Source organism: Hippopotamus amphibius, chromosome 1 (genome assembly GCF_030028045.1).
Source record: "Hippopotamus amphibius kiboko isolate mHipAmp2 chromosome 1, mHipAmp2.hap2, whole genome shotgun sequence".
NCBI lineage: Eukaryota > Metazoa > Chordata > Mammalia > Artiodactyla > Hippopotamidae > Hippopotamus > Hippopotamus amphibius.
In genome coordinates, this window is record NC_080186.1 from 42,789,679 (window position 1) to 42,815,420 (window position 25,742).

The 25,742-nt window shown below is 36.6% G+C and overlaps 1 protein-coding gene and 1 non-coding gene across 6 annotated transcripts in view; both read right to left on the minus strand.

Annotated features, from left to right (window-relative positions):
* EPS15 (epidermal growth factor receptor pathway substrate 15) overlaps positions 1-25,742 on the minus strand; it is a 147,198-nt gene that overhangs the window by 60,920 nt on the left and 60,536 nt on the right. For all 5 annotated transcript variants that reach the window (XM_057710566.1, XM_057710563.1, XM_057710564.1 and 2 more), the window contains 4 exons: positions 14,978-15,067; positions 13,877-14,022; positions 11,753-11,909; positions 7,483-7,568 (listed from right to left, as the gene is read on the minus strand). In XM_057710566.1, the coding sequence (XP_057566549.1) occupies positions 7,483-7,568; positions 11,753-11,909; positions 13,877-14,022; positions 14,978-15,067 (479 nt within the window). The remainder of the gene's footprint in view (positions 1-7,482; positions 7,569-11,752; positions 11,910-13,876; positions 14,023-14,977; positions 15,068-25,742) is intronic.
* Positions 5,984-6,090, minus strand: LOC130842448 (U6 spliceosomal RNA). The gene has a single exon (XR_009050440.1). It is a non-coding gene; the product is annotated as a U6 spliceosomal RNA (small nuclear RNA).

Genomic DNA, 25,742 nt, shown 5'->3' on the forward strand with positions numbered 1-25,742 from the left:
ATAATTTAAAAAAAAATGTAAATCATATGCTAACATTGCCCGAAATGTTTTTTAAAAATCAGTTCTTATATATGATTGAGGTAGAGATCTATATATTTAGGAACACAGATTCTGGCTGCCCAGCTACACAGTTCCAGTCTTCAACTAGGGAAGAGAGTGCTCATTCAGCACTCCAACCATTGCATGCCGAGTACCTTTCAGTGAATGCTGTGCTCTAAGTGCTGCGCTAGATTTTGGGGATGATGATGACGACTGCTAACATGTACTGAGAATTTACCATGTTCCAGGAACTGTAGGAGGTATTTTACATGGTAATATTCATATTTCCATTTTACAGATAAAGAAACTGAGGCACAGATAGTTATGTAACTTGTCTAAGTCATGTCAGGAATCAAACCAGGCAATCTGGTTAGAATGCCCATGCTCTGAAATAATACTACACTATATTGCCTAATTAGAAATTTTAAGAGACAGTTGGTACTATCACACAGAGCTCGGAGACTACTGGGGAAAGAAATATAATTCAGTATTGTAAGTGTTCTGAGAGAAGGATATTGAGTGTTCTCTGAGCTGAAGTGGATATCAAGGAAAACTTCTTAGAAAAGAAAACTTGTCTATTCCTCATCTGAAAAATCAGGATAAAACTGCTTACCCTTCAGCCATGTTGCAAGAACTGAGTAAGAGAATTTATATAAAGCAGGCATACACAATGCCTAATAACTATTATTGTAATCATCTATCCTGTTTACTGGCCCAAGACCAGGATAACAAACTGGCCTGACAGGATGGAGCTTCCACTTCCTGATGTTCTTGCTAAAAGGACAGAGACAGGAAGGAAGTAGAAGCTGGTAGAAGACAAATAAATATTAACTCCTGCCTCAGCATAATCCACCACCACCACACTATCTAAATGACTGAAGCAATTTCTTGGTAAGTTTCGCCTTTTCACTGCCAAGAACTTCTCTATTTGAGCCACTTTACTTTCAGAGCAAGGGTTCTTAAAAATTGGTCCACGGATAGTTCGTAAAGGTCTAGGAACTCCTGAAATAAATGCAAAATGGTGTACATGGATAAACAAATTCTTTTTTCTGGAGGCAGAGTCTAATAGCCTTTATCAGATTCTCAAAGGAAATCCCTGACACAAGAACAGGTTGGCAAAATACGAAAAATCAGTCCAATCAGTCCATTAACCTTCATGGCCCTGTGAGGATTAAAAATCCTTTTGCCTGCAAAATCGTCTCCTATAGTCTTCAAATAAGCTATTATTCAGAAGATCCTTTGCTTTATTTCATCATTTAGTGATGGTTTCCAGTCTGCCATAAACTTTGCAGGAATTAAGTCTGGGAAATATTCTAATATTTATAACATACTTTGATTTATTTGTTTGTGGTGTCAGGCACTGTGTGCATTAATTTCTAGACATATCCAAATGAATAAGACAGAGACCCTGCCCTGAAGGAGTTACAAAAAAAAAAAAGACACATTAAAAAAAGATCACACTCTGTAAGTAGAAAGGAAAGAGGAACTAGCAATCAAGGATCCAGGCAAGGTTTGACAAAGGAGATGATATTTAAGCTGGGCCTTAAAGAAGGAATAAAAGTTTACAAGGTAAAATGTCTGCTCAGGCAAAGGAGAACGGCAGGATCAGAGGCAAAGAAGAATAAAAACTGTGGCATGTTGAGTTGAGAGGTAATAAGCCCACCCACCACATAGCTAGAGAAGAGGAATGAAACTGAAATGGGTTAGAGCACTATGCTGAACACTGAGAGACAGTATAAGAGCAAACATACGGTATCTTTTCTAGGAGCTTTACAGTATCATAGTGGGAGATGATCCTACTTTACTGTGGGAGATAGCTAAGACAAAAGAATGCTCAGGATGCCAAGAGAACACCATGAAGGAAGAGACTTTACGCCATACTCAGAAAAGTGAACTGGATCCAGCTGGGGATGGGGAGTCACTAAGGGATCTCAGTTGTATTTTCTGTATCAGTTGGAAGAAGAATGGTCTCAAGGAATGAAGGAGAGACTCAAAGCAGACAGTTTATTAGGTGGTTACAGCAGTGATCCTGATAAGAGGTAAAGGCTAAAACTAAGAAAGAAAAAGCAGAAAGGAAAGGACAGATTTCAACAATATTGAACAAATTATTTTCTCTATATATCTATTATATAAGCTACATATATATTGTATCTATTATATAAGCTAAGCAGTACGGATTAACAGTGAACAAGCAAACAGTCCATATGATTAAAAAGTACACAGTCTAGTGAGATATCCAAGTAAAACAGACAATTATATAAAATATGGTAAATGCTATGCCAAGTGTAAATTTAAAAACTATGTAAGATAGGCTCTTAAATAAGATTTGATAGGTATGGGGGTTGGGAGGCAAAGTAGTCAAAAGATGGCTTCCCCCTCCAGAGGGAATGATATCTAAGGTGAGAGCTGAAGGATGAGGCAGAGTTCACCAGGCAAAGAAGATGAGAAGGTAGGAATGATTTCAAGAAACATTTCAAAAATAGAAGAATGAAAATGAGAAGAAAAATCTCAGGTGTCTAGCTTGAGTGACAAAAAGTGGTGATGTCACTGAGAAAGGCGAATAAAAGAGACAAGGATAGTGGTCAGGGAAGATTAGGAAGTCATGTCCTACTGAACATTCAGATGAAAACACTAGTTGGGCAATGAAATATACAGGTGTTCAGCTCAGGTGAGAGATCTAGGTATCTGATAAGATTATTTTATAACCACTGCTTTCCCTTAAGTTAAAAATATTATACTAATTTAATCTGATTGATATAATTAAATTCCTATATAGCAAATGTTGAAGGAATCGTATAAAAAATTTAAAGAAACAAATGACAAAAAGTCATCCTGCCTCAAGCTCCCTATGTCCTATATTTTCAATGAAAAACAATTTGGTGAACTAGAGAAGAAAACAACATCTCATTTTCTGACTAATAACAAAGAACATTCTTTACCCAACCAACTCTTGAGGTTATATATAGTTTTTTATATCGCCATTGATTTTCAATGCTCAAAACAAATTATTATTCTAAGAAACATACACCTTTCTTCATTATGCTTTTCCATATTTTCCAAATTTTTATGAGTATGTATCGTAACCATCACTGAGGGGAAAAAACAAATCTTGTAAAGCACCATATTCATAACATACTCATTACAATTCCATATTATGTATGTTGTTTATTTGCAGGTTTGGTCCCTGGACTAAAATTAAATATCTTCATCTGAAAATCAAACAAATAAGGAGCTAATCTTTTGTCAGATAAAAATTTAGTAAAGCCACAAACAAAAGCTGTTTAAATTCTTTTTTCCTGTTTTGTAGTTATATACCTCACAGCCTGATATATTAATAAAAGATTTAATGGCTAAAGAGTAATACCTTTGCACAGAAAAAATTGTTATTCACAATAACAAAAGCCAAAGTTTAGAATGTAATATCTTAAAGACTTGGTGGTAGTGACCTAATACAACCATTTACAAAACTGAATTTTAGCAACCATAGTTTTAGCATTGGTAGATGAGTCTTATTATGACATTACTGAAGTTGACAGATGATGGGAGTTTGCCTACACTGTAGATCTCACCTAAAATAAAAGCCTAGGGAAAATATTTTCACAACTGTCAAATCAAGTATAAATGTATTACACATTTATAAAATATGACTACAACTTATAACTCAAAGTTCTGAAGCACTATGATTTTCTTAATAAGATAGTCACAAAATGTTACATATGTTGTTTTTTATGTGGTTAGCTGTAATTCACTGTATGAGTCTACCACTAGTACAACTTAACATTATGGTAACTAGAAGTTATTGAAAGCTCAGTTTATCAAAATGTAACTAATATAGTAAGAAGTCCCCTACATATATGAGTTCTGTTCCAAGAGCACATTCATAAGTCCAATTTGTTTGTAAGTCTAACTAGGTACCCAACTAACACAATTGGCTATATAGTACTAACCATGTTTCCAGGTTCACATCTGTTTTCACACGTATCAGAATTTCATTCCTTTTTTAAGGCTGAATAATATTCTATTTTATGTACACCAGGTCCCCTACATATGAACGAGTTCCACTGTGAGAGTGTGTTCGTGTAAGTCTAACAAAGTTAGCCTAGGTACCCAACTAACACAATCGGCTATATAGTACCGTACTGTAATAGTTTTATAATACTTTTCACACAAATAATACATTAAAAAAAACACAAAAAGTAAAACATTTTTAACCTTACAGTACAGTACCTTGAAAAGTACAGTAGTAGAGTACAACAGTTGGCATACAGGGGCTGGTAGCAATACCAGCTATATCACCACTGCTTTTACGCCTGCTTTCTGGGCTTGAAATAAAGATACTGTACTACTGTACTCTATAAGTACTATAAAGTACACAAAAGCACAACCACTTGTACAGGATGCACGCATGTGACAATGTATGCCAGACATGTGAACTTACGTGATTAGACATGTGAACACGTTCACAACTTTGAAAGTTTGTAACTTGAAGGTTCGTATATAGGGAACTTAACTGTATTACAAATGTTTGTACTGGCAAGAACATTTTATGTACGTTGCTCTACTTCCTATTAAAATTCACTACAAAAATATTTCATACATAAGAAAACTACTGTTGAAATCAAGCAAGCCCTAGAATATTGGGGTATGTGTCTATTCTCATAGGCTTAAGAGGCATAGATGACAAGTATTTTCAAATCTAGCTACTATTCAATGTACATTTCTCATAAGGCAAGCAAAAATGCTAATGTACTGTTTACAGACCATATGAAAATGAAGTCTACACACCATTACAGACTGAGTAATCAAATATTTACTTTTTTTCCAAACCAAAGTTAAAACATTCCAAATCTTAATGAAAAGCTGTCTTACAACACAGAAAAAATGTAGAACTAGAACTTATACTAACAGGTTTGGGTGCCAGCCAGCACTTTTGCTGACTTAATGTAGGCCTTTGATATTTTTCCCCCAAGTAAAAAAACAAATTGTATTATGTAATTTCCAAGGGTCTGTTTTTGTTTGTTTTTTACATTCTAGGATTCCAATATTAGAAGCTTTATGTAATAGGCAAAGGCCAATTTTTGAGCTGAAAATGAGAATTTGGTAGAATTTAGTAGAAGGCATATATGTCAAAACTAAACAATCACATTTAAAAAGGTGTCCAGAATAAGTTTACAGAATGTCAAGACATATTCTTCAAATTGGTAGATGATACTAAGGGCGATCACTGAAATTACTGTGGATTTGAAGCTATACTGCCTTCTATAGACACTTATTCCCAGAATTCATTCCTCCTTCTGGCAGAATTTTCATGGGGGGATACCCCCTCCTCCATGTAGTCTCTGCAAACTAGACGTTCCCCCCCCAACCCCCCAGGACAGAGTTCATGACAAATCAGCAAACAATATATCCTTGGCCACTGACTGTTTCAGTAGGTATGACCCTAAACCAGTCTAATCAGACTGAATCGTAGGGTTTTTGCAGGAACTGTCAGAAGAGAGTAATTCCACTAGATCTGAAATAACAGATATATGATTCAGATGTGCAATAACCCCTTTGACAACAATAGGAAAGTCTATCTGAGGATGGAACCATCCAGTGGAAGTGGAAACAAGAAATGGAGAGAGCAAGAGAACTGATCATATCATTTGAGCCCTAGTATGAAGATACACTTTAAGCCATCCCTACCTCTAAGAGGTCTTAGTTCCGTAAGTGAATAAACTCACTCTTACTTAGCCTGGGTTGAGTTCTTTCTTGCAACAGAAAAAAATCATAACTAAGTTTCTCTACAATAATATCAATGTAGTCTCATGGATGCGGAAAGATCTTTCCCAAGTTCTTGCCATATAGCCCAGCCAAATCATTTAATCCCCTTATGTCTCAATATCATCAACAAAATAAAATCAGCCATTATCTGTTTTTCTTCCCCAAAGAATAAATTTTTATAAAAACTATGGAACGGTTCACAAATTTGCATGTCATCCTTGCGCAGGGGCCATGCTAATCTTCTCTGTATCATTCCAATTTTAGTATATGTGTTGCCGAAGTGAGCACCATTATCTGCTTTAAAGTGATGTGAAGGGTAAAAAAAATGTTTATGTAAGTAAAATGATATTTAAATCCAATGCCCTGGGACTTCCCCCGGTGGTGCAGTGGTTAAGAATCCGCCTGCCAGTGCAGGAAACACAGCGGGTTTGATCCCGGGTCCAGGAGATCCCACATGCCTCAGAGCAACATGCTCCACAACTACTGAGCCTGTGCTCTAGAGCCTGCGAGCCACAACTACCTAAGTCAAAGCCCACATGCAGCAACAAAGACCCAATACAGTCAATAAATAAATAAAGTCTCTGCGCAGAGTGGGTAAAATAAATAAATAAATACCCAATGCCCTATAGATGGAAAAATGGTCTCACTTTTTAAAAAGTAATTTTAGGAGGTCATTTTTCCAATGAGTATTACTAAAGTTTCTAGGGAACAAGGGAATTAGGAAATACCAATAGTATTTGCTGTATTTAGATTCAAATCTAGTTGTATTCAAGCCTGTTTCTACACAGTACATGAGTATAAGAAAGAAAATTCAACTCCAAATCAAGTAGTCCTGAGATCAGGTATTAGTTCTACTGCCTACAGGTTTGTATGACTCTACGCATTTTAACTCTGTTCCTGTAAAACAGAACAGTAATATCTATCTCAAGTTAGAAGGTTCTTGTGAGGATCAAATGAGATAACGGTTATGAAAGCTCTTGGCATGGTGTCTGCATTTAACATTCCTTCCATAAAATGCATGAAATAATTTTTTCCCAATATGTTATTCAACTGTCTAAAGTTGGAGGAAAACTGTATTTCAGGGGAAAGGGAGGGGCAAATTGGGAGTTTGGGATTAAGATATACACATTACTCTATATAAAACAGATAACCAACAAGGACCTACTGTATAGCACAGGGAACTATACTCAACATTTTATAATAACCTATAAGAGAAAAGAATCTGAAAAAATAAAATCTGAAGATAACACAACACTGTAAATCAACTAAACTTCAATAAAAATAAAATAAAATAAAATTTTAAAAAACTTCAAAAACCAAAAACCAAACCAAAACAAACTGTATTTCATTCATTCCAAGATATACTGGGTTGGCCAAAAGTTCATTCGGGTTTTTGGCCAAACCAATACCTATTTCACTATCCAAAATCAAATAGTACCTTATAGTGAATGGAATGCCATTGCTTATTTGGCAGCGATTTTTTTCTTTTTCAGTGCCACGTAAGGAAATAGTGCATCCTGCAACTTAAGGTTGCCTTAGATTTAATGAGCTACACTGATTCCCATTATAAGAACAATAGTACTTAACCAAATAAAGTATTATTTACTAAGATATACATCAGAAACAGAAAAGAGTGTTTGTGTACATTTATATAGTCAGGTATAATTTTACTTTACATACCTTTGTAAGTCAACTATTTCATTGTTAAGGGTATCTAGCTCCTTAATAGCAGAGAAATCTGCAACAGGACTTGATCCTATGATGTTCTAAAAACAAAGAGTTCACAATTATAACATTATTACTATAAAACTGCATGTGGCAAAGTATTAAAAATGTTTAAAAGCACTATATGGATACATATTTTATGGTATTACTAACACTCAATTCAAGAAAATCATATCTAGTGCAATTTTACACATACACACATTTACACACACGCAGAGTTATATACTAAGACATTTTCCCTTAAAGTCTGTAAAAGCTGTTGTTCTATAATATATACCACCACTTGAGATCCCGATGTCTTCATCACTTGATCTTAGCCTGTCTAGAATATTGCAGTAAAGCAGATATCAGATTTATAAACTAATTCCTCCACTGAAGCATAAATTTCTTGGGGAGATTTATTTGTATTTGTATCATACAAATGGTGGTTAATTTTATTTAATTCAACAAATATTTACTTTTATTAAATACTTTCAGTGTCTACTCTATTTAAAGTAAAACCAACCGCTCAGCATGTTCCATAGTAAATATTAATAGCGTCATACACGAAACTGTCTTTATATGACATCCTTTACATATGGTTTTCTTTCAGTAATGAGGGGTCAAAATTAGTCTCTGAATGGTATCTGTACTTAGAAAACCTAGCTGGGTTTATTCTGGGCTCTGCTATTTTACTAGCTGAATAATCTTTACTACAAAACAGGGAAATAATCTCTGCCCTATCCACTATAAAAATTAAATAAATACTGCATATGAAGTCACTCTACAAACTTTATGATATTTTATAAATGTAAGCTATTATTGTACTTAGCTTCCTCAACAGAATATCCTGCTCTTGAAAGATGGAAAGCCTCCTAATGACTTGCTTCCACCCTGGTTCAATCTCCTTTGTGAACCATTTTTGATGCCTTATATAATAGCTGGCTGAAGTCAGGGCAAAAAAGTAACTGCTCCTTCAAACACTTGACCTACACCCAACCAGCCTGACAAATAACAGGATGATCACCACTAGGAAATGTTAAAACTGAGGCCTAAACATGTAAAACTAAGATATATTGAGGACCATATTAGCAGAACATAAAACTTAAGATTATACTTATGTTGCTGTGAACTTAATATAAGTCACCAACTTGCACAACAGAAGAAGAAACTAAAAGTTCACAGTATCCTATCTGCTCACATTTATATAATGGCTTATAATTTGCTAAGTACTAATCCCAAAACTGGGCTGTAGGTAGGGCAGATATTATTACTAATCACATTTTAGAGCTAAGGAAATATATTAAATGACTTGCTTAAAGTTGAACCCAGCTAATAGGCAATACTGATCTGGAGACTTCTAATCAAATTCAAGTCCTATTTCACATTATGCCCCTTGGCACCTGTATATTAAGATCATTTAGGTAAATGAAACTATACCCTAAATTCAACTTTGATAAACAGATACATCAATAAAGTGTGGCAAATAATTCCTTCTATATTTCTTTATGCTATACTGTGTAACAGTCCTCACGTTTTGTTTTGTTCTGTTTTGACTATCAATACCAAAACTCATCCATTAGGATTCAATTAATGCTATTCTCAATTTTATATTAATTACAGTACCAAATATACATCTTACTATGTACATTTACTATTATGTGTTTCACTGATACATAGACCCTTGTTATTCTAAATTGAGTTAGAAGTTTTAAAGTGGGTTTCTGAATGTGACAAGTACTTACTAATATTTTAACTCTGCCCAAACTTGACTAAGCCTGGGCAGACAATTTGAAAAGTGAACAAAATGAAAAATTAGCACTTAGTCTCACTTTTATCACCAAGAGTAACCTACATCACCTAAATGCTTACTGAGAAATTTGCTATCAGAGGTGCAAGCAAACCAAGAAACTCATGACTCCCACACCTCTTCTGTCACTCTAACTCAAAACAAGTGACTCACATTTGACAATCTTTCACTATTAAAAATACCATCAAATAAGAAGAGTGAGACAAATAAGTTTAACTTCAAACAAAGTTATAAGGTGATACCACAGATGACTCCAGAATGAAGATTAGTGTACTTGTGTCACTCTCAATTGCTGACACAAAAATTAAACTCCCATTCTACAGCAATAAAATGACATGCAATCAGGAAGCATGGAAAAAGTTCAGCTAACACTATATAAAATATAAGAAGGGCATATGAAGAAAAATGTACCATGTCCCCTTCTTGCAAAATACTTTCTCTCACCCTATTTTGTGCATTACACAAAAATTCCACTTTGGTGAATTTAGGTGAATCAGAGAGCCTAGGGAAGGCAAGTTAAAATGCACACAAGGACCAAGTGATAAACATGTGACAAAAGCATGCTGTTTAGGTATTTTCTCTGCATCAACTTTGCCGCATAGAAAACCTCTAGTCTCAAAATGTATCTTGTAAACCAAAAACTGTACTGCTAAAAAAGGCATAAAGTAAAGCTCTAACCTTGAGAAAGTAGAGTTAAGAAACTGACAGTACAAGAAAGGCGAAAAGCAGAGTGCTGCAGAATGGAAAAAATAGTCCAAACTAGAAAAAACACAGAAAGGAAAGCAACATTCAAAAAAGGATTAGTCAAAGCTGCAAAAAAATGCAGTTCTAAAAAAACTAGATTATAAAGAGAAAAGAGATTATTTGAAAGACAAAACAAATGCAAATTTTAATTTTTAAGGTTAAAATTTTTGGTTATAGATAAGGCAACAGTGATAAAATCCCATTTTAATGAATAATACTGATATCTGACATAGACAAAAGTATCTATGCTCTAGTGAATAGACTTCACTAAATCTACTAAATTGAAAATTCTGTATAGCCAGACGCAACTCGAAGTGTCTACGAACGTTATAGGGACTTCGATGAACAAACATAATTTGCTTCAGAGAGTTCTGCTGTATGTGTATTTTGTGTTGGTGGGAGACTCAATGGGTATAAAATGAAGGCAGCAAGGGAAAAAAACAGTCTATATAGATGGAAGAAGATGAAACAACACAGCATTCCATAACTGAGATACAGTTAGAGCAGGGGGCATAAATACAAATTTGTAACCTTTATCTTTCAGGGTGGCATCACTTTTAGCCTTCTCTACAACTTAGGGAACCCACGTCTTACATCAAAGAAAATCTCAAAAATTCACAAAATGCTCCCCCCAAAACACTCACAAAGCAGATAATCAGTTATTTTATTTGAAAATAAGAATAAAAACTCTTATACATAACTTCTATACTTAGTGGCTATAAATTTCCATTTAGTTGACTTTGAAAAGAAATCCAATTTGCCTGTTACTAGATTTGTTAAAATGGGATTTTTTAACCTATGTGACAAAATTAATGCAAGACCAAAATATTCTACTGACATTTTAAGGAGAACTCTCCTCATACCAAATATGTGAAACTCCTATATATATAACTCTGAAGAATCACCACAGCCATGGTTACTTTGTAGGTCACAAGAGACTTAAAGATATAAAGTATGTAGTTTTAAGGCAAAGAGTTACTAGAGCATGCAAGTCCTTTTAAAGCTCTATTATAAGGCCAAGATATTATAAACCACAATATTAGGAAGAGTTTATGGGTGAGAAGAGAAAAATGAAGGTACAACATTACTAAAACATGTAGTTTTGAAAATTGCCACTGCTGGCGAGAACCAAAAGTAGCTAAAACCTGTTTCTAGCTGTTCAGATGTGAAATTTCACTGTATACTCAGGAACAAGGGTCATCTATATGGCAAAAACCACACAGATTTTTTCCTCAACAAGCTTTTCTCTTTTTTGTTTTTTAATGTAAAATTGATAAGCAATCCTAATCTCCCAGATTTTGTTTTCAAATCTGTATTGTTTTCTCCAAGAGTGAATTATCAAATAAAATGCAGTAACTTAATTCTTACAGATTTATTTAAAATTTACACTCTATGCACAAAAATTAATTCACAGATCCAAGAGGGGCAAAACAAGACCACATTTTTCCAATTTTAAGACTGGAAAATATGGCTGCCATATGTGTAATGAATGGTGGGATAAACAAGCTGTAGCCCAAGGATATCATACAAGGCATTTGAACATATTTATAGGCACAAATTAAACCACAAACAGTATACTGTTCTGTTTCTAGCCAGATACATTTTCTCCACTATTCCATACAAATTGATTCTGTCATCTGACATAGCATTTGTTCCTTTCTCTTAATGCATTAAGGTTTTACGTTGTCTTACCTTTTGTAAAGTGGCCCTATCTGATGGTGGAATCATCTCTGGAGTAAGAATGTGAGGAGGATCAATGCCCTTTATTAATTTTTGATTGATTAAGTGAAAAGCCAAGGCAAACTGATCTTTTGAAAGCTTCCCACAGTCCTTTGTGTCACATAATGCCCTGTAAAAATAAACAAAATGAACAGTATATAAATGCCATGACTACCATTCTAAAAATCCAGGGGCAAATTAATATGACTATGTAAGCTTTGAAATAATCATTAGTTGAATTAAAAAAGAAAGTCACACCAACTTTTGGCTAGCCCAAAACTCAGTAAAATGTTAGAAGAGAGATATCAGCTAAAATGGTAAGAAAAAGAGACTGTTCACCTTGGTGCTGAGCAGGGGCCTCTAATTTGGGTTTGGTCTGTGCTTTCTTACCAATTTCCAGAACCGCTATAGGTTGTGATGGGCCAAAGAATTCCAAGATTCTCTATTCCCAACATTTTCAACATTAAAAGATGTTAAAAAAAATGAAACCTAAGTTTCAACAAATTTAGTTCGTTAGTGGCATTAGAATGATTCTAAAACAAGCAAAATACTCCATGTCGGCTTGTTTCCTGCAACTTTTGAAGTAGGAGGATATAAGGATCACCGTCAAAGAAAAACAACAGCTGCAAATGGAGATCACGTGTGGAGAGAAGGCAGCAATCTGGAAGCCTTTAAAAAATCACTTGAAGAGAAACAGCAAATGTTTTATTCTATTTGCTTTTCCTTTTTTTTTTTTTTTAAAGCTCAGCTTTCTAAAGTCCTGTTCTGTTTGATTCATTGAAAACCAATGTGGCCTGAGGAAAAGACTATGGGCTATGGTGTTAAACAAACTTTGAATTCCAGCTTTTCTACTTCTTTCTTCTTGTGACATTGGTCATATTTTTTTTAACCTCTCTAAGCCTTAGTTTCTTCATCTATAAAGTGGAGATAACATCCATCTTTCAAGGTTACCGTGAGAATTAAAGACAAAGTACATAAAAAGCCTGGGCATAATGGCAAGCCCATGACAGCTGCCGTTTATTCGGCATAGTGCCTAGCCTGGGCACTTGAAAGTGGCAGCTATCACTAGTTACATTTATTTAATCTTTCCCAGTCTTGGGTTCTTGTTCCTTTTAAGGCGGATCTGCTGTCCTGTGTTGTTTTCTAAGTTCCTCTTTGCAACTATATGGTTCCACTTCTGATGTCTGCTGGCACTTGAAAACCTCATAACTAACCTCTGGTATAGTCAGGTGGATTGGCAGCAGGCACACTATAAAGCATTTTCATTATATATTATCTCACAACGTGAAATTCACTAAAGACACTAAAGTTTGTCATTTTTTTAAGGACCAAATGTATAGTTCCCATGTAAAGGTATAAAAGTACACATATACCCTACAGAAAGAATTATACAGGTATGCCATCAAGATGCTGGTTTTTTATATTGTTTAAATTTCATAAGTTTGAATTCTCCCTTAAATAATTGAAGTTTAGGGCTTCCTAGGTGGTGCAGTGGTTAAGAATCCGCCTGCCAATGCAGGGGACCCAGGTTCGATCCCTGCTCCAGGAAGATCCCACATGCCACGGAGCAACTAAGCCCGTGCACCACAACTATTGAGCCTGTGCTTTAGAGCCCGTGAGCCACAACTATTGAGCCCATGTGCTGCAACTACTGAAGCCCACATGCCTAGAGCCTGTGCTCCGCAACAAGAGAAGCCACGGCAATGAGGAGGCTGAGCACCACAACAAAGAGTAGCCCCCACTCACCGCAACTAAAAGAAAGCCTGCGCACAGCAAAAAAGACCCAACACAGCCAATAAAATAAATAAATAAATAAATTTATTTTAAAAAAATTGAAATTTAATTAGTTGATATAAACCAATGCTGGATTTTTAACATTCTACTAACTATTAACTGACACTGTCAATCTAATAAAATTACAGGTAACCCATTCTCAAGCTTTTGTCCACTATCCAGAAGAAATCATCAGACAAATTTTTCTCTACAAAAATTTCTAAACAAAAACTGTCCTACTTACAAATGACTAAAAATAAGAATCTACAAGACCAGAGTTGATACAAAACCATATTGTCTTTTTAAATCAACTTAAAGTCTTACCAAATATGGGCTAGTAAGGCAGAAGGTAAACCTGTCTTCAGGAAGATTTCACGGACTTCCAATCCAGACACAAATCCATCCATATCTTTATCAGTTTTCAAGAAGATTTCATCATATTTAGCTTTTTCTGCAGGGGATACAACCCACTACAGGGGGAAAAAAAATATATATATATATATACAGTATTGCCACCAAAATAAAAGAAACTTTGAAGTTCCCTCTTTCAACCCATGACAGTATCCGTCACAAATTCTGAGCAATTCTACCCCACTAATTATAGCAATACTGTGTCACTTTCATCACACTCCATTTGAAATGCTGTGATGAAGAGAAAATTACAGAATAAAAAAACAGGTTAGCTATAGGGACTATACTTACAGATGCTCATTTTACTTTTTTAAAGTAATGAGTAAATTCAAGCACAGTTAACTCTTGACTTATGAATGACCACATTAAGATGTGTAACTGGGAGAGTCTGTATAAACAAAAGATTCAGATAATTCTAAATCTCCATTTTTTTAATAGTTTCATTCCACATTCTTAATTGTAGCCAAACTGGCTTATTTGCATATTCTGTCATTTTTTCCTTTACTCAACCTAGCAAGAAGCACGTTGCAGGAAAAGAAAGGCCCTGAACAACCCAAAATTGGATAATTTGATCCCAAAGAATCAAGAGTTAACTAGAGATTAAACAAACAAAACATCTATTAACTATGCCAGGGCAAGCATGCCAGATTAACATGGAGCATCTTCTTTCTCCAGGTAGATCAAGGCAAAGCCAATGAAACATCCATAAGACCTAAGTAAGGCCAAATGCAGGAGAGGATTATCTGTATGCTCTAAGACATCACATTATATAGGTTCAACCAAAGGGAGCTCTGAATCTTTAATCCCTTTGATTGCTCCTTTTATCTTCATCAAGCGATCAACTGTTAAATGCCATGCACTTTGTTTTTTAAAAAAAGTCCTTTAACACTGATAAATCTATACCTGTCTTAACGGTGCTTTGGTAGGTAAAATGCCTACAGGTGGTAAGGAGTGGTAAGATTCCTTGGCTGATGCTGAAGAGGGGATCAACCGCATAGAGTCTGATATACTGACCGTTTTCCTCTTAGAAGGTGGCACCAAGGCTGGAGGCAAGGACATTGGCACAGGTTCTTTCTCCAATGCGCAGTATACCAAAAACATGGCCTTCAAAATAGATGAACCAGGGTCATATATATTAAAATCATTTAACAACATCCACCCATGAACTGATTACTGTTCAACAAAAAGGCATCTTCAAGCTGCCTCAAATCCTTTTATTAAGAAATTAGGCTGGGAAGGAAAGAAGGAGGAAAAGAGGGAGAGATGAAAGGAAGGAGGGAGAAAAGGATATAAATCAAAACTAAGCAACTTTTAGGAAGATATCCTAAGCAGTAAAAACTTAGACATACACCCTTCAAGTAAAGGTCTTATAATGTCAAAAGAAAACAACCTGGGGAAAAAATATTTGCAAAGAAAGAACTAACTTCTCTAACATATAAAGAATTTCTACCACCTAGAAATTAACAGAAAAAAAACACAAATTCCAGTAGGAAAATGGGTTAAGAGTATTAACAGATACTTTACAGAAAAGTATACTACAAATGGCCCATCCTTTACCTTACAAAAACATGCTCACTTTCACTCATAAGAAAACAAGTTAAAACTATATGAAAATACCATTTTCCATCTAATGGCAAAAGTCCAAAGTTTCATAACACAATTTGTTAGCTAGACTGGGCAAACAGGCACTCTCGTACATTGCTAGTGAGAGCTCGAACTGGTACCAAGCTTCCTGAAGAGCATTCTGGCAACATCTACCAAATTATTTATTTCCTTTTTGGCTCAGCAATCTGACATCTGGGAATCTATCCTCAAATATCCTCTACCTGCCTACATAGGAAATGCTGTATGAAATAGGTTATTAATTATATAATTATTTGTATCGGCACCCAAGTGCTCATCAACAGAAGACTGGTTTAAAAAACTATGGTGTATCCAATACAGTGAAATACTACTAAACAAACAAACCAAAAAAAAAAAAAAAAAAAAAGAGCAAATCTATGCAAAATATTCTGTATCTTAACTGCAGTGATATATACAATTACCAAAACTCATCAAATTATACACTTAAATTGAATGCAGTTCATTGTACATAAAGTAGTCCTCAATAAAGCCGGCCAGAAAAAAAGACATGGTGCTCTCTGTGTGAAAAGATATCCCAGATACAATGTTAACATGAAAAAGTATAGTGGTGAACAATGTGTATGTTTAATAGTGTGCAATCTTTGTGGTAAGGGGATAATAATTATTCATATTTGTTTATGTTTGCATTAAGAAATTCTAGGAGGATAAACAAGAAAGGCAGGATAAATAAGAATATACAGAGTAGATGTAAATGGAGCAGTTGAGGGCAAGGATGAGACTGACATTTTTTTCCTCTGAATATCTTCTTATATTGTACTGATCTCTGAACCACAAGAATATATTACCTATTAAAAATTATTTTTAATTATCAAATACAAAAATCCCCACAAATGGGACTTCCCTGGTGGCACAGTGGTTAAGAATCCACCTGCCAATGCAGGGGACACAGGTTCCATCCCTGGCCTGGGAAGATACCACATGTCATGGAGCAACTAAGCCCCTGTGCCACAACTACTGAGCCTGCGCTCTAGAGCCTGTGAACCACAACTATTGAGCCCATGTGTCACAACTACTGAAGCTCGTGTGCCTAGAGCACGTGCTCCACAACAAGAGAAGCCACTGCAATGAGGAGCCCACACACCACAATGAAGAGTAGCCCCCACTCGCCACAACTAGAGAAAGCCTATGTGCAGCAACGAAGACCCAATGCAGCCAATAAACAAATTAATTAACTTTCTATTTCTAAAAGCTTGAAACTCCAGAAAGAAAACAATCTGGCTAGCACAAACTTTCAACCAAATTCACAATATATGTAATATTAGCTTGGCATTGAGCTAAAAGAAGTGACTAATATGCACATTAAAGGTCAGCATTCCTCTTGCTACAGATGGGAGTCATTTCCTGGAAAAGTGGACAGTTGAAGCAAAAAAGCTATGTCAGCCATCTGCTGCCAACAAGACAACACACATTTTTTGAAAGTTAAAAAAATGTATTACTAAATCATGTTGCCTTGAAAATAATTTTCCAGATAAAACTGAAGTTGAAAATTTTTCCACCAAACAAAATTGAAAAAGTGAACAGTATACGGCTGAGTTATGATTTTGTTTGTTTTCTTATTATATTGTACTTTATCCAAATCAAAGTGTGTCATTGAAACAAACACAGCAACTAAAACAAATGATGTGCAACATTTGCCAAAAAAAACCCCAAAACCCCCCAAAAAACCCAAAACCTGGCCAGCAACTAGTCTTTAAACTGAAATGCACTATGTACTAGCAAATGCATTTGCACAGCTAGAGACAGACACTTAAATAAGAAGCAATGCAAATATCTTTTTGATGATTTCAAGGTAAATGCATCAAAAATTAACCTAAGCTTACTGAGGGATAGAGATAGCAGGTAAAGAGGGGGCTTAGTTTCACTACTGCAATCAATTACCACTAGCTGTTCACTTTCTTTGATTTTTTTTTTCTCCTCCTCTTTGCTTTTAGGGAGTATTTCTCAAATTTTAGTGGCCATCAGAATCACCTGGAGGGCTTGTTAAAACACAGGTTTTTCAACACAACCCCAGAGATTCTTATTCAGTTGGTCTGAGGTAAGACCTGAGAATTTGCATTTCTAATAAGTTAACTGGTGATATTGATGTTGTTTATGGAAGACCATACTCTGAGAACCAGCATTTTAGGAGTTTCCTGAGGAGTCCGTTTGCTCATTGGTCTACTGAATCAGTTGAACTGCCGATTATAATTTCAATCTTAGGATGAAAATACCAGGGGTTTGTTGTGTTTTCCAAGTAATACAAATTTCCTTCATCAATTTAGTTCAACAAAACATTTACTGAAAAATTTCTATCCGCCAGGCACTGTGCTAGGCATTAAAAATACAAAAGTGAAGAGAACTCTCATTTTTACAACCCAACAGAAGAAGAAGCAAACATGTAAGAAGTAATTTCAGTGCAATGTGAACATGCTGAGACAGAAAAATCTATAATAAATCTCCAAGTGCCAAGAACATAATGAGGATCCAAAATGCTACTGACAAAAATTTAGACCACGTTCAGTCTAAGAATTTATATGACAGAAAAATTCAAGGCTTTGTAAGAATGTAAAAACCAACAGATAGGAAGACAGAATACAAGGTAAAAGGGACATGAGTCTACCTCTTCAAAGAGTAAAGAAGGATAAGGGGGAAATTATAGTGGAGAAACCTGGCAAACACCACCTAATGGTCCTAGACAATATCAAAGTTATATTAAAAAAAAAAGGCAACACTGAGAAACTATCAGTGAGATAGTTTCTCTGGACAGACTGAGGAGACATAGCTATTAAGTGTAGTGTGGTAGCCTAGATGGGATCCTGGAACAGAAAGGAAACACTGGTGAAATGCAAATAAAGTCTAGAGTTGGATTAACAGTAATGTACCAATGTTGGTTTTAGTTTTGATGTATGTACCGCGGCAGTGTAATATTTTAATAATTGGGGAAGTGGAGTAAAGGGTATTGAGGAATTCTCTGTACCATATCTGCAACTTTCCTATAAATTTAAAACCATTCCAAAATTTAAAGTTTATTAAAAAAAAAACAGCAAATAAACAAAGAAACAAAAACAACATGATCTAGAATGCCCAGGTTCAGCTCTGGCTCTGACACTAACTGATCTGCTTAGCAGAGCTAATTTACAGGATCTTGTCCAACTCTAAATATCTATGAAAAAGCATAAGCATAAACTCACTTACCAAATAGTAAGCTACTAGATTTAGGTGGAACTCATCCCAACAAAGGAAACAACAAACTTTAACACGACTGTTACTCATTTACCTTGGTTCAATACCAATACCATAATTTTATATACGAGTTTTCAAACGAATACCAGAGAGGAAAATTTGGCCCTTCTGCAAAGTGTCCCCTTAATGCCCTGTCAGAGACTTCCTCCTAAGCTAAATAAGTCAGAAGTAAAACTCAGCAAGATGTATTTCCAATATCCTTAATACTCTAGTCATATAATTCATCAATGAGCAAACAGAATACCTATACAACAGTCATAGACATCTAAAAAATCCACATTCAAGGATGCAGAAATTATTTTTTAAATTCGCTTCATTTTTGTGTGTATACATACACACATACCCCTCTCAAAAGTCATTTTATGTTTCTGTAGGTCCTTTTCTTCTCTTATGTTTCCCACTTAGAGAAGTTCCTTTAGCATTTGTTGTAGGGCTGGTTTGGTGGTGCTGAATTCTCTTAGCTGTTGCTTGTTTGTAAAGCTTTTGATGTCTCCATCGAATCTGAATGAGATCCTTGCTGGGTAGAGTATTCTTGGTTGTAGGTTCTTCCCTTTCATCACTTGAAATATATCATGCCACTCCCTTCTCGCTTGCAGAGTTTCTACTGAGAAATCAGCTGTTACCCTGATGGGAGTTCCCTTGTACGTTGTCATTTTTCCCTTGTTGCTTTTAATAACTTTTCTCTGTCTTTAATTTCTGTCAATTTGACTGCTATATGTCTTGGCGTGTTTCTCCTTGGCTTTATGCTGCCTGGGACTCTTTGCGCTTCCTGCACTTGGGTAGCTATTTCCGTTCCTATGTTAGGGAAGTTTTCAACTATAATCTCTTCCAGTATTTTCTCAGGTCCTCTCTCTCTCTTCTCCTTCTCGGACCCCTACAATGCGAATGTTGGTGCATTTAACGTTGTCCCAGAGGTCTCTTAGGCTGTCTTCAGTTCTTTTCATTCTTTTTTCTTCATTCTTTTCTGCATCAGTGATAATCGCCATTCTGTCTTTCAGGTCACTTATTCATCCTTCTGCCTCAGTGAATCTGCTATTTTCAGTTCCACAACACGAAATACTGCTGATACTGCTTGATTCTGCTGTCTGCCCTCTTGTGGAGGAAGCTGTCTAGGAGGCTCCTGGGTGCTTCCTGATGGGAGGGACTGAAGGTGGGTTGGGCTGGGTGGGTGGAGCTCAATAAAACTTTAATCCGATTTGGTGGGTGGAGCTCAGTGACACTTTAATCTGCTTGTCTGCCAATGGGTGGGGCTGTGTTCCCACCCTGGTGGTCGTTTGGCCTGAGGCAACCCACCACTGGAGCTTACAGGCTCCTTGGTGGGGCTAATGGTGGACTCTGGGAGGGCTCATGCCAATGAGCACCTCTCAGAACCCCTGCCGCCAGTGCCCCTGTCTCCTCAGTGAGCCACAGCTGCCCCCCACCTCTGCAGGCAACCCTCCAACACCAGCAGGTAGGTCTGGTTCAGTCTCCTGTGGGGTCACTGCTCCTTCCCCCTGGGTCCTGGTGAGCACACTTTTTTGTGTGCCCTCCAAGAGTGGAGTCTCCATTTCCCCCAGTCCTGTGGAGGCCCTGCAATCAAATCCTGCTGGCTTTCAAAGTCTGATTCTCTGGGGATTCCTCCTCCCGTTGCTGGACCCCCACATTAGGAAGCCTGACATGGGGCTCAGAACCCTCAGGACTTCTGTGGTATAACTGTTCTCCAGCTTGTGAGTCACCCAGCCAGCATTTATGGGATTTGATCTTAACGCGATTGCTCCCCTCCTACCGTCTCATTGCGGCTTCTCCTTTGTCTCTGAATGTGGGGTGTTTTTTTTTTTGGTGAGTTCCAGTGTCTTTCTGTCGATGATTGTTCAGCAGTTATTTGTAATTCAGGTGCTCTTGCAAAAGAGAGTGAGCGCACATCCTCCTACTCCGCCATCTTGATTTTTCTCTCAAAAGTCATTTTATGAACTACAGAAATGATCCCTGAAAGTGTAGTCTTCAAAAGTCATTTTACCTGTGGCCAGAACACCTGAGGCAAGCCAAGGCCTGACCTTTACAAATTCAGTTGAAATACAAAACAAAAACACCTTCAAGATATTCTAGATTCTGGATTTTTAATTAAACCACTAGGTTTCAGAGAATATGAGAAAGCATTTACATTTTTTTAATTTTTAAAATTTTTAAAGAACTTTTATTGAGATATAATTGACATACATTTGAAAAGAAATAAGGATCACTCATTAAAGGTTCACATGGCAACAGAAGTTATACAAGTTAGAATATCTCACTAACTTCATTTATTCCAAGTAAAAAAGCAAACAAACTAAAAATCCCATCTATGCTATAAAAGGAAATAAAGAATCTGGCTTGGCTGAGCATTTCAAAGATAAGTCTTGAACATAAAGACTCAGGTTCAAGCAAGTTTTAGTTCATTAGTGAAATAAATTATTCTTTTTAAAAATCCATTTTGTAATTCAACAAACTGAATTAGAATTTCTTATTAACTTCATTTTTATTTGGTCCCATTCAAAAAATAAACACACACTTTGGCTTTGGGACAACTGCCTGCACACGGTCACAAGTGCAGGAGAATAATGCTCCTATCAGTGCTCCAACATCTGAGGAGGGGCCATGCCAACTTTCATCCAGGATTTTTTTTCTTAAATAGCAACACAGAGCCTGCCTTTTCTGAATGCTCCCACAAGGTTTACTCTCTACTTTCTCAGCATTTACCATGACTGTATACAAGCTGCATTAGCAAGACCTGGTAACAGGGCTCACGGGACCTCTGTGCTCTGTTCCTGCTGGGGTGTCCAGTGAGGGAGAGAAGACAAGATGGTGGAACAGAAGACCTTGAGCTCACTCCTGCCAAGAGAACACCAAAATCACAACTAACTGCTGAACAACCATCAATTAAAAAGAATGGAATCTACCAAAAAAGAGATTCTATATCCAAAGACAAAGAGGAAATCATAACAAGATGGTAGGAGGGGCATACTAGTGATATAATCAAATCCCATACCTCCCTAGGTAGGTAATTCACAAACTGGAGATAATTATATCACAGAAGTTCTCCCACAGGAGTGAGAGTTCTCCCACAGGTCTTATATCACATAAGACCCCCACAACAGGCTCGGCAGCCTGGGGGTCTGGCATATGGAGGAGGAACCCCCAGAGCACTTGGCTTTGAAAGTGAGTGGATCTTGATTGCAGGAACTCCACAGGACTGGGGGAAACATGAGACTTCACTCTTGGAGGATGCACACAAGGTCTCATGTGCACCAGGAACCAAGGCAAAAGCAGTGAATTCACAGCAGCCTCGGTCAGACCTACCTGTTGGTCTCGGAGGTACTTCCGCAGAGGCAAAGGGGTGGCTGTAGCTCTCCAGAGACACAAAAGCTAGTGGCAAACATATCCTGGAGTATTCATCTGAAGACTGACATCTTGCTTAGGACATTAGCAAGATGTCCCAAGACCTGGCCCCACCCAATAGCCTGTAGGCTCCAGTGCTGGGATGCCTCAGGCCAAACAACCAATAGGGCAGGAACGGTCCCACCCATTAGCAGACAGGTTGCCTGAAGACTTCCTGAGACCACAGCCACTTCTAGACAGGCCCCTTGACATGGCCCTGCCCAACAGAGGGCCAAGATCCAACTCCACTCACCAGTGGGCAGGCACCTGCCCCTCCCACCAGGAAGCTAGACCAGCCTCACCCACCAAGAGGCAGACACCAGAAGCGAGAAATATACAGTCCCACAGCCTGTGGAACAGAGCCTGTAAACACAGGTCAGAACCTATCCTGGGACCAGCTGGTCCCTGGTCACTGGTTGATGAGAGGAGAGCGTACTGCTGGGAAACACAGGACATCCCCTACAGAGGGCCACTTCTCCAAGACTGAGAAACATAACTAACCTTCGACATACATAAAATACAAATAGAACCTTAGACAAAATTAGGTGGCAGAGGAATATGTTCCAGACAAAGGGAGACGATAAAACCCCAGAAAAACAACTAAGTGACGTGGAGATAGGCAATCTACCCAAGAAAGATTTCAGTGTAGTCATTGTAAAGATGATCCAAGAGCTCAGGAAAAGAATGCATGCACAAAGCAAGAAGTTACAAGAAGATTTTTAACAAAGAATTAAAAAAAAATAAAGAACAACCAGAGTAGAAGAATATAATAACTGAAATAAAAAATAAACTAGAAGGAATCAACATAAGAATAAATGAGGCAGAAGAATGGATAAAGGAGCTGGAAGACAGAGTGCTAGAAAACACTGCTGTGGAACAGAATAAAGAAAAAAGAATGAAAAGAAATGAGGACAGTTTAAGAGACCTCTGGGACAACGTGAAACACATCAAGGTTTGCATTATAGGGGTCCCAGAAGGAGGAAAGAGAAAGGGCTTGAGAAGACACTTGAACAGATAATAGCTGAAAACTTCCCTAACATGGAAAAGGAAGCAGTCACCCAAGTCTAGGAAGCACAGAGAGCACCATACAGCATCAACCCAAGGAGGAAGATGCTGAGACACATAGAAATCAAACTGACAAAAATTAAAGAGAAAGAAAAAATATTAAAAGCAACAAGTGAAAAGCAAAAAATATCATACAAGGGAATCCCCATAAGGTTATCAGCTGACTTTTCAGCAGAAGCTCTGCAGCCCAGAAGGGAGTGGCATGATACATTTAAAGTGATGAAAGGGATAAATAAAATTAATAATAAAAAAAATAATAAAGTGATGAAAGGGAAAAACCTACAACCAAGAATACTCTATCCAACAAGGCTCTTGTTCAAATTTGATGGAGAAATCAAAAGCTTTATAGACAAACAAAAGCTAAAAGAATTCAGCACCACCAAACCAGATTTATGACAAATGCTAAAGGAACTTCTCTAGGTGGAAAAGAAAAGGCCAAAATGAGAAATAAGAAAATTACAAAATGGGAAAGCTCAGTGGTTAAAGCAAACCTACACTAAAGGCAGGAAATCATCCATGCACAGATATGATATCTAAACCAAAAACTGTGAGAAGAGAGTACAGAAATAGGATATTTGAAATGCATTTGAAACAGAGATCAGCAACTTAAAACAATCATAGAAATACACATAGACTGCTAGGTCAAAACCTCATGGTAACTGCAAACCAAAAATCTATAACAGATACACACAAATAAGAAAAAAAGAATCCAAGAACAACACTAAGGAAAGTCATCAAATCACAAGAGAGAAGAGAACAAAAAGAGGAAAGGCAGAAAAAAGACCTACAAAGACAAATCCAAAACAATTAACAAATGGCAATAAGAACATATATATCAACAATTACCTTTAATGAAAATGGATTAAATGCTCTAACCAAAAGACATAGACTGAATGGATACAAAGACAACACCCAAATATATGCTGTCTACAAGAGACCCACTTCAGATCTAGAGACACATACAGATTGAGAGGACCAAAAAAAAAGTATTCCCTGCAAATGGGAATCAGAAGAAAGCTTGAGTAGCAATACTCAAATCAGACAAAATAGACTTTAAAATAAAGACTATTATAAGACACACAAAGGACACTACATAATAATCAAAGGATCAATTCAAGAAGAAAATACAACAATTGTAAATATGTACGTACCCAACACAGGAGCACCTAAATATATAAAGCAAATATTAAAAGACATTAAAAGGAGAAATTGACAGTAACACAGTAATAGCAGGGAATTTTAACACCCCACTTACATCAATGGACAGATCATCCAGATAGAAAATCAATAAGGAAACACAGGCCTTAAATGATGCATTAGACCAGATGACTTAATTGATATTTATAGAGCATTCCATCCAAAAGCAGCAGAATATACACTCTTTTCAAGTGTACATGGGATATTCTCCAGGACAGATAACATTCTCCTGGGCCACAAAGCAAGCCTCAGTAAAGTTAAGAAAACTGAAACTGTATCAAGCATCTTTCCAACCACAGTGCTATGAGACTAGAAATCAACTACAAGAAAAAAACTGCAAAAAGCACAAAACACATGGGGGCTAAACAGTATGCTACTAAACAACCAATGGATTACTGAAGAAGTCAAAGAGGAAATAAAAAAATATCTAGAGACAAAGAAAATGAAAACATGATGATCTAAAACCTGTCAGATGCAACAAAAGCAGTTCTAAGAGGGAAGTCAATAATGATACAAGCTTACCTCAGGAAGCAAGAGAAATCTCAAATAAATAACCTAAACTTACACCTAAAGCAACTAGAGAAATAATAACAAACAAAATCCGAAGTTAGTAGGAAGAAAGAAATCATAAAGATCAGAGCAAAAATAAATGAAATAGAGATTTAAAAAAAATTAGAAAAGATCAATGAAACTAAAAGCTAGTTCTTTGGAAAGATAAACAAAATTGATAAACCTTTAGCTAGACTCCACAAGAAAAAAAAGGAAGATGGTACAAATTAATAAAATTAGAAATGAAACAAGAGAAGTTACAACTGACAACACAGAAATACAAAGGACCATAAAAGACAACTACAAGCAACTATATGTCAACAAAATGGACAACCTGGAAGAAATGGACAAATTCTTAGAAAGGTATAATCTCCCGACACTGAACCAGGAAGAAATAGAAAACATAAATTACAAGCAGTGAAATTGAATCTGTGATTTTAAAACTCCCAACAAACAAAAGTCCAAGACCAGATAGCTTCATAGATGAATTCTATCAAAAATTCAAAAAAGAGTTAACACCTATCTTTCTGACTCTATCTGAAAAAACTGCAGAGGAAGGAACACTTCCAAACTCATTCTATGAGACCACCATCACCCTGATACCAAAATCAGACAAAGATACCACAAAAAAAAGAAAATTACAGGACTTCCTTGGTGGTCCAGTAGGCAAGACTCCCAATGAAGGGGGCCTGGGCTTGATCTCTGGTCA